Below are 15,706 nucleotides of genomic sequence, written 5' to 3' on the forward strand. Positions count from 1 at the left end.
CTCGCAAATTAAAAGCATTTCGTTCACTATTTTATTTTATCTACTTGATAATGAACTCAAGATGAGTTCGAAACGTTGTGACTTATTTTCCCTTATTTTTATACTTAATTGTATGTCAAAAACACAGTACTTCACAATTTTTTTGGTTTTACTTGCTTCAGGATTTAAATAGCTTTTTTTTAAGTGCCATAATATTAGAGTTTAGAATTGAAGAAGTGTTAAAATTTCTTCTTGGTTTGCGAAAAAACAATATCCTAAATGATCCACAAGCTGCACGTACGCCTAAACGGTAGCTATCATCAGCTCTAGTACTTTCAAGAGCGTACTGTGTGGTCTGTATTGGCTGTCAGTTTTTCCAAAAAATTAATGTCTTACAGTAATAACCAGTTTAATCTGGGCTGACTAGTCCAAACTTTGGGGCTGTGGCGACTTCAAAGAAACGACACGATTTGTGCAGAGCCTCTTTCTACTTCTCAAATCTCAACTGCAGGGAAGTTTAAAGAGGCTATGCTCGCAGGGTGAGTTCAATGTTGGGCATGCAAAAAAAAAACAATTAACAACAAATTTTAAACAGGGGAAAGGGGCGTATTATTTCCAACACTTGCATCCATGGTTGCAGTTTTGTAAGGACAGTCAGCAAACTAATCAGACTTAAACAGCGATAAACAGACTTTAGTTTAATGACTTCTATTTTAAGGATGGACAGCTTGATGACAAAAAAGTAAATAAAGGAAACAATATAGAATTTTATTGGATTAAATTTGAAGCTACAGCTGCATTGATTTTACTTAGTATATTTTTGTAAGGCTTTTGATGAAAACACTGAAATGTGATTAGCTCAGCCTATCAAACTTCCATTAGAACACAGGCACTGCAAGTTTAGAAGTGAAAGACCCTAATATTTTTTTCCATGGCTTTTTTTTTGTGGCTTTCACAAAACAAACAGAATTGTAAGCTGACAATAAAAACCTTAGATTACATAATATATAGATTTAACCAAGCACAAAAGCGGAGTTCAATAGTTGTTTTTTCTTGAGTACAGTGTTGATTTTCAAATGAGGACAAAAATTGCTTTAAGATCTCAAAAAAATTATTGTTACATATAAAATTTGCAAACAAGAAAATACTGATACTTAAGCTAGCACAACAGTGCACAGCAGAATAAAATTTGTTTCACTTGAGCTAAAACAACAGTACCCTTATTTTTTTAAAAAAGCAAATCAAATGCCACCAGTTAAAATATGTAAGTTTGCAAGACATTTCTAAAGACTATTTAGGTAATCCTCTGTGGGTCTTTCTCTCAATTCATCTGCAGCATGTGCATAGGGACACTGTTCTGAGGGAACAGGACACCCATCTGGATGATGTAAGTAAAACCAGCACATTGAAGTTTTCCATAAGGCTTGGGATCTCCGCTGTTTCCTAACTGAATCGCCCTTCTTTCCTCTTGGACCTGGGGACTCCTGGGTCCAATCCCTCATTTGAACAACACCACCTACAACTGCACAAGAGTATGACACAGTACTGTAATTATAATAATAATAATATTATAATCACTGTACTCTTTTCAAGTCTATTATAATTAATTTTATCCAAACTATATATGGTATATCTATTCGCAACTTTTGGTATACCTGTCGCATTTCTAATGCATACCCAGTAATAAATAAAGGCGTTGATAACCCCCAAATCCCTGGGTAACCATCAAGACACATACTGATAGACCTGTCAAGATAAGAGAAATTTTTCTTGCACTGGCTCAGAACAAGTTTTATCAAGCAGTGAAAGGAATGTAGCTAGTCAGAAATTATATGACAAAGCTGATTTTCATAAGCAAGTAAAAATAAACGATAATAATGAACGACGTTTCCAAGTCGTCATGACTCAGATCGATTTGTGAGACTTTAAATTCGATAGAATCGCACGGCATCAATCTGTCATTTAAAAAACTAACAGCATTCTGGACAACAGGGTGGGTGGGTGAAAATGCTGTCTATTCGACTCGATTCGTGACAATTCGTTGGCCTTGATGTCGACCCGGAATACCGGAAGTCGATTTGCGTCACACTAAGAAACTAACATCATCTTGGCTAACAGGGTGGCTAGAAAATGTCGTGAATTTGACTCGATTCGAGACGATTCGTCGGCCTTGATGTCGACCTGACATACCGGAAGTCGATTTGCGCAACACTTAGAAACTAACATCATCTTGGCTAACAGGGTGGTATGTTGGGTCGACATCATGGCAGGCGAATCCTGTATGAAGAATCGACATTCAGGCAGTCGAATCGAATCAATCGAATCAAGTCGAATCGTCAACATTTTCAAATCTCCCTGTTGGCCAAGATGCTGTTAGTTTTCTAAGTCCCTTGCAAATCAACATCCGGTATGACGAATCAACATCCAGGCAGACCAATCGTCTCGAATCGATCGAATCAAGTAAGTTTCTAAGTCCCTCGCAAATCGACATTTGGCATGACGAATCGACATCCAGGCAGTCGAATCGACCCAAATCGATCAAATCAAGTCGAATCGACAACATTTTCTACCCACCCTGTTAGCCAAGATGCTGTTAGTATTCAAAATCGACATCCTGTATGACGAATCGACATCCAGGAAGTTGAATCGATCGAATCAAGTCGAATCATCAACATTTTCAACCCTCCCTGTTGGCCAAGATGCTGTTAGTTTTCTTAGTCTCTTGCAAATCGACTTCCGTTGAGTCGATTCGTTAAGTGAAATAGTCGAATCGACCCAGTTTGGTGTATTGGACATCCCTCTAAAATCTGGTTGGGAGGAAGGTCAAGAGGTCCTGAAAACTTGTCTGAGGGTGGATTTTTGTGTGGCTGTTTTCTGGAATAACCCATTGTAACTGACCTTTGAAAATGTAATAATGGTTCCGCAGTAGAGTCTGAAGTCCGCCACATTCGTTCTTGAGTTGAAGCAAAATACTTTTTTCAAACATTTTTGCCACTTCAGAAAGTTGCAATTCACCTGTCAGATACAATAATAAGTTAATTACTAGTACAAGGTTTGCTTGTGTTTTGATCAGCTTTAAAAATTTGGTAGAAAAAATGACAATTGACAATGAATACTTGTGTAAAATGAGAGGTGTATCTCACCATGAAAACCAAAAACAAAAACAAAGTCCTATAAACTTTCACCAGTCTGCATTTGCACGTAAACTTGCTACATGTCTTCATGTAGATTTGTACTTGCATTTATTTAATAAGTCTCCCTTACAACCATTAGTTGGGTTGTTATGTGATTCCTTTTCATATATTTTGGCCAAAGCAACTTTTGTGCACATCAGAAAAAAAGTGACAAATACTGTTTTGCTGAAAAGCTGCTAGATGAATATTTTCTGTCATTAATATGGAAGTTTAGTGAAGTAAGCTTTGTGCCATTTTGATAAGGCACTTTTCACGCTTAGCTTAACTTTAAATATAACTATGAGTGTCACCTTTAAATAAATTTTGATTATAATTTTTTTTTTATTATTGTTTACCTCCTTTTCGCCATTTGGAAGCACTAGCTGCAGAACTTGCAACCTGTTTGTCTACTTTTGAAGCAGTGTGTGAAGTGCTTGCTAACTTGTCACTTGCCAGAGGTAAATCTAACAAGTTTCTTGCCACAGTGTTGATAATAAAATCTTTAAGTGATTTATCCAAAGTTGTACAGTTTCTCATTATTTCCTTAGATGAACGAGGCTGGAAAGTGGATGACAATACTTGAGATGGGCAAGTATTGGAGCTACTCATAGTCTGAGTATTGAAGTTGTTTTCTATACGCAAGTCATTACTGGCAGCAGTCATGATGCTTCTATGTTGCTGAAGTTCTTCTTCATGAATATCAATGATGTTTCCTCCTTGATCTCTGCCAGACGTTACATGACTCGGCTGTTGTAAGTTTTTGCAGGGAGATTCTCTCACTTCCACAGATTGTTTTCCAATTACGTTGCATGGAGTTTGCAAATTAAACGGCATGTCCCTTCCCTTCAGTAAAGTTTTGGGTACTTTTCCAGCATCAATATCACAACCTCTTCTTAGTATCATTTCTTTTATTGATCTTTCTCTTCTTGGAGTATTCTGTTCAGGAAATGTTCTTTGCCTTCCAACCTGACAGATCTGGGAAATAGAAGATTCAAGGTTCTCAGTCAACAATTTTGCCAGGATTGCCAGTGGTGTAGCTAAGAAAATGCTAAGCAGGCTTATCAGCAAGCCCAGGTGGGTTTTCTGGCCTTGGCAGCTTTAAATGTTTACCCAGGTCTTTGTTTTCATGTGAAATTTTAGCCGAATTCAAGTTCTTGTTCAGCCACTGAAAGTAGCCGGCAGCTGGCCCTTAGCAACATCACTGGATTGCAGTTTGAAGAGGTTATAGTTAGAGTTCTGTAAATTATCACCTTAACTGCTCTGCTCCTATTATTATAGTTGAAATGATGCAAGTTAAAACCAATCAGAATTAACACCCACAGAGCCTCTGCCATCTATGCCTAATGCAACTGGACGGTCATCACAAAGTGCGATGCAGTGAGGCATGCAATCCATTCCGGGTTAGCCTACGTAGCCCTTCCGTTAGCACTATGGTTAGCCTAAATAGCACTCCAGTTAGCCTACAGTTAGCCTTTTTATTTGGAGTTGGGATTTCTGCCTCACATGCCTTGCATGCCCCGCTGTCTTGCCTTGCATGCCTCGCTGCTTCACACATTTGTAAGATTCCAACTGAAACAAAATCATCCTCCCAATTACAAGTAGTTATTTATTGTATGTTTTATTATTATTATTTTGTTATTAGATATATTATGTATCGTCTTAAATTGGGAAACTAGAATAAATACCGGTAAATAAATACATAAAACTGAATGATGAATAAAAGCTGAAAATAATTAGTTTGAATGTCAGTCGTTTCGCCTACAGGTCGATTCGCCTACAGTGAAGTCGATTCGCCTACACTTTTTTTTCAAATTTGAAGAGTTCATCTTTGGCAGATTGTGGCCTTATGCTCCAGGAGCGAAGAGGATGAGTGTGAGTGATCTTTGGCAGATCGAATTTCTTAAGGTTGCGATCAGGAATTTTACTCGCTTGTCAAGCGTAATGTTTGACTAGTATGGACTAGGGAAAAAGACACAAGGCCTGAGACCAAGAAAGGATGTTCTCGCAACACACTTAGCTAAGCGGTTTAACCTATGAAAAGAATTTTTTTCATAAAGACATGAGACAAATGTGTTACATGTCAGGAGACATGAGCGGTGGAACAGGGTTTGCATTTCCAAGGGATGTCTTTTCCATAATGATTGCAAATAGGCGAATGTGATTTGGAGCTGTCAAAACTGATGCATTGAACTTTCTTTGTCTTCGGTTATGGTACTTTTGGGCAAAATGTGGAAGCGCTGGAGCGTTCCAAACCTCAAGTTTGCCCGCGATTAATATTTTGATGATCAAATTGTATTGAGGTTTCTGCTCCAAAGATTTTTCGGAAACTTGAGTCATAATAAGATGTTATAATGAGCTAATTGCAGCAGTTTAAATGGAATCTGAGCACTCACACTCAGTTTTCTGTAAATAGCAGTTTTATCCAAATAGGTGTGTTCAATAAAGTTAACATCGCGCAAAACTCATGATCATTACATTGACATATTGATGTGCGTATTATTCTTCGATAAATTTCGAGTAAAATGCGAAAGTTTCAAGGAAATTGAGTCAAAAATGGTGAAGTTATTAGAAATTTTTGACAGGCATACAGCATGTCATTTATTTTGATCAAATAACCTTAAGGTAGAGAGAAACCTTAAGGTAAACTTTATTAATATTGAACTTTATTTAGGTCTTCCTCTCTTCTAATGTAGGCGAATCGACTTAAGTGTAGGCGAAACAACTCAGGTCGTGTAGGTGAATCAACTTCACTGTAGGCGAAACGACCTGTAGGTGAAACAACCGCTTACCATTAGTACCTAACAAAAACCGGTAATTGTGAAGAACAGCTCCCGCTAACCGACTGTCGGTCGACTGTTGGTCGTTTGTCGGTCGTCTGTCGGCCGACAGTCGGCCGTTTGTCGTCCGTCTGTCGGCCGTCTGTTGGCCGTTTGTCGGCCGGCTGTCGGTCGTCTGTCGGCCGACAACCTGCCGACAGGTTTTGGCTATGATGTCGGCCAACTGTCGGCCGACAGCCGGCCGACAGGCGGTGATGTGTCGGTAAGGTGTCGGTAAGATGTCGGTAAGTTGTCGGTTATACGGTAACACTAACCTTTTTGTTTCTTTATGTTTTTCCTCCGTAACGGACCCCAAAATTTATGAGAAATTGAAAGGAAAGGTATATACTCCTGAGTTTCGGTCATCACAGCCTAAAACTAGCTTCTGCGCTGCCGAAATCGACCGGAGAATTTACGCGAACACAGCTACTCCATTTCTGTCCGCCATATTGGATTGGTTAACTTAGTCTCATTCCCCCTCGGAAGGGGTCGCAAAGGATTCTAGGGCGACTTCAGCGAGTGCGTGTGTGGAGAAGTTTTTGCACTGTTTTGGCCTGATTTTTGGATAAAATCATCTTCGAACGTGATTTCATTGCTTGCCTTATGGACATAAAGTTACGTAGGTGATATATTTATAAGAGATTGAAGTTTGTATAAAAGAAAATCTTGGCGAGGAGACGATTTGTTTTGTAGTAAGTACCGTAGTACAATGAAATACAATGTTTATAAGTCTTATCTGTTTTAATCGCTTTCTGTGTCGGGTTTACTTCTGTGTTTACTGCTCAGTTTTACAGTAAAATTTCTGTTTTGGGAAACTGTCGGTAACCTGTCGGTGGGCTGTCGGTGGCCTGTCGGTAGTCTGTTGGTAACCTGTCGGCCGACAGTTGACCGACAGTCGGTTAGCGGGAGCTGTTCTTCACAATTACCCAAAAACCAACCCACAAAACAATGTCAGTGGAAATTCACAAAAAAAATTACTGGTTATTGTCTTGCCCAAGACAGAGTCATTTTGCCCAACACCATTATATCAGAACTTAGCTCACATGCCTTTCATGTTCACTATAATTTAGGATTTCTTTCAAAACGTAAACAACAGATAAGAATCCAGAAACTGGCAGTTTCATTTCCCATGCATTTAATAAATTTTACCCTTTTGGTGGATGGAATCCTCAACGAGTCCTCTTCCACTTGAAAGCCACATGTTTCTCCTACTTCATGCACAAAATCCAGGTACCCTCTATACTGTGTCACTTTACTGCTCTTCCTGATGAACTTAAAAAAAAAATATGGATTTCAAAATCCATATGGTACGGAAACAAAAACAACAGAATGAAAGACCCCCGGGGGGGCCGGGGGTTTTTTTTTTTTTTTGTTTTTTTTTATCCGAAAGACCAACCAAAGAAAGAAAGCAAGGAAGGAACAAATGGACAGATATAAATATATGTTGTGGCTTAAATTTATCTTTGGTTTTTATGTTCAAACCAGTTTGATTTTCATTTCCCTTTGTTTCAGCTTATGAACATAGGCAAGAATGTGACGAAATGGCACATATTTCTTATTCTGATATTCTGCGCTTATTTTGTTGCTAGCTTTTTTGCAACTGTAATATGATCTGTACTTTTGTTTGCTACAGGATGCTTTTGTGTTTTGTCAAACACTGTTACATAATACTTTTTTAAATGCATGTAACATGACACTTTTGTTTATCTCACTTTTGTAACATGATACTTTTGTTTTTCTTGACAACACCATGTCTCCATTGAGTAATCAAAAAGTACTAAAAAAAATAATCAAAAAACAATCTTTTTTGGGAAAGCTTGTAAAGCACAGTACACCTGAAGTATTTGTTTCCTGTCGTAAACGTAAATTTTCATTCAACAAATAAGAGCAAGAACTAATTTTGTTATCAAACAGTCACGGAATGACGTGCTCTTATTCTAGCCTGTTGCCACTATCGATCATAGTTGATTTTAACAGCAAAACCATTTTAAAGTCAATACCCATACAGGTTAATTAAATGTCTAAACATGGTGTATTACAGGTAAAAACATAAAGGCTACAAGTTTGTCCAAGAGTCAGTGAATCGAGCAAGACGCTAAAGGAGGCTAATTAAATTAATTGTGGCTTTCAGTTGGTGCCACAGAGTCTCAACAACATTTAAGAACTTTCCTTGTCACAAACTCTTTAAACAAGAGGCCACAACACACTCTGAATAAGATTCGTTACCATTTTTATGACTCTTTGTAGATATACCCACAGTATAAACATCATAAGGAGAAAATGCTCAATGCAAAATGCTTTATGCAATGTAAATGCTTTATGCACACGGCCACGCAGCCTAGCAAAACTAGCCCATCGTAAGCAATTGCTCGAATAACAATTTAGTGTTGGGTCTTTTGCTGGAGGCGAGGGCGTTGTAAGCAGATAAGCGTGATGAAAAAATTATATGTTTCAAATCCAGGGTTAATTCACACCTCAACAAATTATTCAGCTTCCTACAAACTTAAAATCTTTGAATGATATCGTTCATTTACAACCAGATTGTGTCAGATTACTTCCCCTTTATAAACTGCAATTTCATTGATTCTGATAGTACCTCAAACCTGATTGGTGTGACAAACAAACACACTTCATTCACTCACCCACTGACTGACTGACTACACTGTCCATCGCACCGACTTAAGAGTATTTTTGGGAAAAAAACCTCAAAAATATAAATGAGACAAAGGAAAATCAAAGTCAAACTGGTTTGAAAAATTTTAACCCAAAGATAAACTTAAAGCACAATAATGGAGATAAATAGAACAATCAATTAATTCACCACAAACGGGTGGATAAAAATACAATACAGCATGCATATGCATACAATGTTGGCCACTCTTCTTCAATATTGTAGTCAAGTAGCTGCATGGGGAGCACGTTAATGTTATATTGCTTTCATGTGGGCGCTTATTTGGGTTCCTACAACAGCCTATAAATAAAGTTTTGGTGGTGGTACTTTACCAATTAATAAAGGTGCACTTGCCTGGAGACTTGATTTAGGCGAGGGGGGTTCTACATGTAGCTTTGAAACAATTTGCTGACAAAAAAGAAACATTTTGTACCTTGCAGTTAAAGTCAAACAAACAACATGGTAGCACAAAATATTGTGCTGTGTATGATGACCTGCAAAGTGAGTGAAAGGGAAAGATTGATTAAAATAATTATTATACATAATTTACAGTTTTATGAGACTTTTAACTCAATTAATGTATGCAGGAATATTATTAAAGAAGAGGAGTGTCATTAGCATGGTGCAAAGTTTCATTGGGTTTCCTCTCCTCACCACCCACTGTGTTCACCACACTAAGGATTTCTTGACTCTAGACTCAGACTAAACGCTGGATGGATTAATTCCTCCTACAGCAATAGTATGTTCTAAAAAAGAGATTGCAGGAGCAAGGTGGCTCATCAATGCCAGTTCTTAGCAGCAGACCATTTGTAACAAAATTATTAGTCTTTTTAAGCGACCACATCATTGCTTTACACCATCACATGACTGACAGGATCTGTTGTCTGTTTCACAGAAATCGCCACATAGAACACAAAAGCATTAGATTTAGTAGACAGAAATTTCTAATTCTTATAAATAAATATACAGCTGACCGCTGTGAGCAAGAGACCGTTTGACCTTTGTCGCAGCTTAAGCTAGCTTGCGCATATCATATGTACCGGTAGTTTATCGGATATCACTTTGTTAAGAACACATAGGAAAATCTAAAAAAATAAAATATACAATAAAATGTTACTGTTGTTCAATTGAGCCTGTGAATTCACAACTACTGTATTTATTTAAATTCAATCAGATCTTAACTATGCTGTTTACACAATCACTAACATAATTATATTGCTTCTTAAGTTTGAAAAAAAGAAGGCTGCAGTTAGATACAGCCTTTATCATGCACAAGGTGTCAGCTATTTTTAATTATGTTAAATTTCTGACAAATTTCCTGAAAAAATGCACAAGGTGTCAGCTATTTTTAATTATGTTAAATTTCTGACAAATTTCCTCAAAATTATGTAAGACCCCTTGTGAAAAGTCATCATGTCATTTCTCTGTATCAAAAGGAATCTTTATTGGTATGATATTGTGTTTTACTTGCATGTTCATTTTCATATAAGAGGTTTTGTATGAGGACTAGTTTTTGAAGTGAACTAAGGGCCGATTTACATGGTCGCATGCAACAGGCTTACAACATGCCAAAATTGTGTACAATTCCGCTCCCCTGCAGTCTTTGTTTATGTAATTTGTAAAAGAATCTCGAATCTTGAGGAAAAGAAAGGTGAAATAAGAATGAAGTGTGGAAAAGGGAATGGCTTAGGAGGAAAACAGAGCAAAGGCTTCACATACTTTACAGGCAGTAGTTGGAGGAAATGAGACTTGAAAACATAGAATAACTAGAGAAATAGGGTTTGTGTTAACAATTAAACTACACATCCTCCATGAACAAAGAAGCCTTTGGTTTACCCTTGGATTTATTCAGGTGGAGTCCGCAATTTTGACACAAAAACTTCTTCTACTCAGTCAATAAAAATCACAAAATGTCATCTTTTTCTTGTTTGCGGCTGCGATTTGTGTTAGGGTTTTAAAACATATGTTTATTTTTGTGATGTACAAGACAGTTGTAAGTGAATTGTAGGATTGATTTACAGGACACAATATAAAATTAAATCAGCCTTACAACTTTCTCTTGAGCGCTAAAAGGCACTATTGTACAAAACAAATTTATTTGCGGCAAAAATTGGTTTGTGTTATTATTTTCCAATGACTGCACACAAGTTAGTAAGATCCAAATTAATAAGAAATTATTAAACTTGACATAGTATTTATTCGATTAAGCGCCCAACCTCGATCCCCCCCCTCGTCGCCCCCCTGTAGTGGAAATCCCCCCCCCCCCCCCCCCCCCCCTAAAAATTTTTTTTTTTTTTTTTTTTTTTTTTTTTTTTTTTTTTTTTTTTTTTTTTTTTTTTTTTACCCCCCCCCCCCCCCCCCCCACAAAAAACCCGCCCCCGAAAAAAATACCTCTGGCCAGGGGCTTAACATAATAAACATATTGTTATTATTAATGCAAATTGATTCTCCCAAATTTTAAATATGTCTCATAAAAACCAAAGGGGAGTTAAACCCTAAAGGTTAGCCCTATAAAAACATCCCTTTTTGTGTACAAAATAGTTCATAACAGGAAACATCACATCTTGAGAATTGCTGTATACCGGTAACCAGACCTGGCTGCCATTACTGGTATCCAAGGTGTAAGCTCATCTGAATGATTCCCTATCAGCCAGTCAACATCTGGAAATAGAGCAGGTATTGTGGGATCTAGGGCCATTTCCTATGGATGGGAAGTAATTTAACATTGTGAGACCAGATCAAGCATATTCAGTCAATTGATTGAGTTGTTATTCCATGAGATGTTATAACTATAATTTTTAACTATTGTAATTAATTAGATTTATTGTATATACATATATATATATTTTTTAATTTAAGATTTTTATCGCCATTCTTTTTAGTTTTTAGGGTTGCGCCCCGCATGGGTTACTATTTTCCCGTTCGTGCAATTCCTTTTTGGTCCTTTTCTTTTTTTTTTATTTGTAAAATTTTAAGACCAATAAAGTTGATAGATTATTAGATGTACTGTAAGGGGCAAGTTAAGATAAAGAAATTTTGAAACAATGACAATGACAAGACAAAAACAATGACAAGATTTGTTTAACTTAAAAGCAGTTTTCTGAAGCCTTCTTTTTAATAGGATGCTATTATTTTTAAAATGCCACTGTGTAACACAGTAAAGAAATTTGAGAAAAAACTCTTTTAAGTGTCAAAAAATTAATATTAACAGACGTTTCGGGTAGAGCCCTTCTTCAGTGTAAATTGGGAGCATTCCATCCTTTTCGATTTCCATTGTGAAGCTGACAGAGGGATGGGCTTGGTTCAGGGTGTTTAGGAAGTCTGTAGCTGTAGTAATATTGGGCATTACAGTGAGAGTGTTGTCAACATACCTGCGGTAATAATCAGGCAGTTTGCCTTCTAGCTCTAGTTTATCTTCTAGCGATGACATGAACAAGTTAAATAGCTAGCAAAGACCCGAGGGGGGACCCCATGGCCACTCCGTCGATTTGTTCGTACAGAGCACCATTGAACTGGAACATTATTTTGACCTTGGTGGACACGCCAGCACCGGAACCAGGCCCATCCCTCTGTCAGCTCACAATGGAAATCGAAAAGGATGGAATGCTCCCCTTTCTCGGCACCTAGCTCCTAAACCGTGCACCTAGAATTGAGACCAAAGTTTACGTGAGGCCTACTAATACTGGTTTACTTGTCCACTACCAGAGTCACGTTGACAACTGTTACAAACAGAGCTTACTAACAACTATGCTCGATCGCGCGTACCGGTTGTCCTCCTCATGGCCTTACTTTTCGGAGGAGTGTGAATGTTTGAAATCTTTATTCTCACGTCTGGACTACCCTCTTATCAACTCCACCATCAATACCTTTGTAAACTCGAGAGTTGCTGGCCGGCAGCCATTGCAGGCTTCGGGGAAAATGGCGGGAAATGACGTGACCCGAGCAGTCATACCCTTTAAGGACCAAGTTTCTGCAAACATTGTAAAGACGCAGTTGAAAGACCCAAACAACAGTCCAGCACGTATTTGTCAGTCGGAAAATTGGTCAGCAGTGCGTAGTGTACCAATTTAAGTGTAACCTGTGTGATACAGGGAGCTATGTTGGCTACACATGCGGGCATTTGCATGCCCGTGTGGATGGCCATAAAAGCACGTCATCTTCTGTACGCAAGCATCATGACAATGACCACGCGGGTGCTGTCCCTGAGGACTTCCTCAGTTGTTTCAAAGTACTAAAGAAATGCAGGAACAAATTTCATTGGCTTGTCAACGAGATGCTTTACATCAAGCAATTAACACCGAGTTTGAACGTGCAAATGATTCAATCCGTGCTAAAGTATTTGTATTGCCACCACCATTATGCAAATGTTTTACTTTTTGAACTCCGCATTTAATTAATTTTTCTCAATTTACCCTTGATAATGGCGTCATGATGTCGCCGAAACGTCGGGCAATAATATTGCTTGTGTTTGCTTTTTTTTGGTGTGTTATTTGTTTCTTTTTTTGTGTTTGTGTGTTATAACCCCCCCCCCCCCCACTTATTAGCCCCCCTGGTTATAGGCCCATCTACCTCCCCTCTCGAATACAAGCCCCAGTCTGCTGGATGAACATGGCTTAATGTTGGTTTACTATGACTTTGTAACTTAAAAACATATTTTGATCAACAATGCTGTGGCTCGTTTCAAAACATTTTTTATTCCACTTATAAGCCCCTCCATTTATAAGCCCACAAAAAACCCCTTACAAACTGTCTAATGAAAGTTGTATAAGCCAAGAGCTTATACTGTAACTGGAATTTTACGGTATTTCATCATTTTAGCATATATTCTTCTGCAGGCTTTAAAAATTCTAAGAAATCACTGTGCATGTGTCAGACCAATAAAGGGGTCAGGGGCCACCTTGAAATTCTAATTCATGTACATATTACCAACAAGTAATCAAGTTTATATGCCCACATAACAGGCAGCGTTTATGAAGGAAACTTAAGGTACAAGTTTGAACTTTTCTTTTTATGGAATAGTATTCACGAGAGTGCAATATTTAACAGTGCAATCTGGAGAGAAAACTAGGACTTGCTGACAAAACTGTACCACAGCATTTCCAGTTCACTATTTGCTGATAGGAAGTTACTTAGTCACGTTGCATAATGTTTCCAGACCTTATTTTTTTTTAATTTGAAAAGGAGAAAGAGCTGCTGTATTTTAAAATTAGAAGAAAATTTCTGCTGACAAATTATTCATAAACTTGAGTTAAATGAAAGCACTAAAACTGGAAAATGTTGCCAGGAATTCTGCCAAGGTTTTTGAGTCTTCCCTGCTATGACATAGATTCACTAATTCATATTAACAAGATTTGCTATTATACATGTACATTGTATACCTGGAGATAAGTATTTCCTCCATACAGATCCCAGATTTTACGGCGACGAACATCAATGCCTGTACCTGGGTGCTGAAATTAAAACATGAATAAAGAAAGGTGTAAAATAAAATGAAAGAACGAAGTGTGGCAGGTATGAAGGCCTAATGGTTAGTGTGCTGGACATTGGATCGGTTTTGATCCCTGGCCGGGGCACTGTGTTGTGTTCTTGGGCAAGACACTTTACTCTTATAGTGCCTCTCTCAGCATAACTGCACCCAAGTTATTTAATATGTACTTCGTTTGTTAGCTTAATATACAATTATAAATGCTTTCTAAACCAGAAACAGATGATAATGATTAAAAGGTATCTTATTTGTTGTATCTGGGTTAAAGATGATTATTAACAAAATTGGGCATTGTATTTTTTTATTAAAACAGTACGAATTTCATTATTATTTTGGCACCTTTGGCTCAATCTGCACTGTAGCGGATAAATTTAACAAGTAAAGGAAACATAACTACCCCTTCACTGCTGAGAATATGGACAAGTAATCCATTTCCACATCCAAGGTCGACAAAGCTCTGTTTTTGTTTTAGATTCTTTGCCTCTCGTTCCTCCTTCCATAGAATCTGTCATAAGTCACATAACTATAAGTTTCTTGAAATTCAAAATGAATTTCAATATAAATAGTCTGCAGATTGTGAAATACTTTATTAAAGTGTCTGAAGTATTTAGCTAAAAAAACTAATTGTGGACACTATTTACATTATATATATCTAAGCATAAAGTTAAAATTTTACACTTAAAAGAAGAAGAAAAACGAGGAATCGTACACATACATTAATAAATAAATAAATCAATAAATTACAATAGAATATAAAATTTTATCATAAAAGTAGGTGAAAGATAAAAATTGCAGTTAAGAGTTAAAAATTAATTGATCAATAGAAAGCACTGATGTCTGATCAGTACAGTGCAGCTATTGGCCGTTCCAAGGTTGCGCAAGGAACTGGGGCGAGTTTTAACTTTAAACCAATTGATAAACTGACATCGCCACATGAAAGATCACGTCGAGATTGGTCATTTGACCAAGGTTGGTGCTTTTAAGTTTAACAGAGACCAAGTTATGGCCCTTGAAACATAGCTTAAAATCCATACAAACATCTCTAATTTAATAAGACAGCATCCCCCAAAACCATATATACATGTAAACTATTATATGATACACTTAAAAATGATCAAACATGGTGATCATCAACTAGGCCTCTTCCAAACAGTAAGTCCATGACAGGACTTTAAAGTTGTCACAAAACTGATTCGAAATTTTGTTTATTAAATAATTCTTGTCTGATTGGAAGCTGATTGGAATCAGACAAGAATTATAACATTGACTAGCAACAACTATTTACTTGACTCTAAAGATGACTTTTGTTCAGAACTTCTGCTTAAGTTAGCATGTTTGGGTTGGACATGTTTAAATTGCACTTCTGATGTGCAGTTGCTGAGTTGTACAGGTTATATGGTCAAAACATGCCTTCTCACTAATGATATGAAGTTCACCGTCTCACATAGAATATGCAAATTTCGCCATCTGTAGTGCTCACTGTGATCCATAAACCATCAATTGGTTATGACCTATACAGGTTGTATGGATTGTATGACCCATATAATCCATGACTGAATGGGTTATGCAATGTCATTCAAAG

The 15,706-nt window shown here is 37.3% G+C and overlaps 1 protein-coding gene and 1 pseudogene across 1 annotated transcript in view; one reads left to right on the forward strand and one right to left on the reverse strand.

The window, feature by feature from the left end:
• Positions 1-656: 656 nt before the first annotated feature.
• The window catches only part of LOC144632681 (putative tRNA (uracil-O(2)-)-methyltransferase), a 47,120-nt gene continuing 32,070 nt past the window's right edge, over positions 657-15,706 (reverse strand). Inside the window, exons 5-12 of the mRNA XM_078491376.1 lie at positions 14,522-14,629; positions 14,018-14,089; positions 11,234-11,340; positions 9,073-9,133; positions 7,118-7,240; positions 3,509-4,127; positions 2,878-2,994; positions 657-1,501 (exon numbers count right to left, since the gene is read on the reverse strand). Coding sequence (XP_078347502.1) covers positions 1,263-1,501; positions 2,878-2,994; positions 3,509-4,127; positions 7,118-7,240; positions 9,073-9,133; positions 11,234-11,340; positions 14,018-14,089; positions 14,522-14,629 — 1,446 coding nt within the window. The 3' untranslated portion in view covers positions 657-1,262. The remainder of the gene's footprint in view (positions 1,502-2,877; positions 2,995-3,508; positions 4,128-7,117; positions 7,241-9,072; positions 9,134-11,233; positions 11,341-14,017; positions 14,090-14,521; positions 14,630-15,706) is intronic.
• LOC144632120 (uncharacterized) lies at positions 11,779-13,032 on the forward strand (annotated as a pseudogene).

This window comes from Oculina patagonica, chromosome 12 (genome assembly GCF_052425735.1).
Source record: "Oculina patagonica isolate OP01 chromosome 12, crgOcupat, whole genome shotgun sequence".
NCBI lineage: Eukaryota > Metazoa > Cnidaria > Anthozoa > Scleractinia > Oculinidae > Oculina > Oculina patagonica.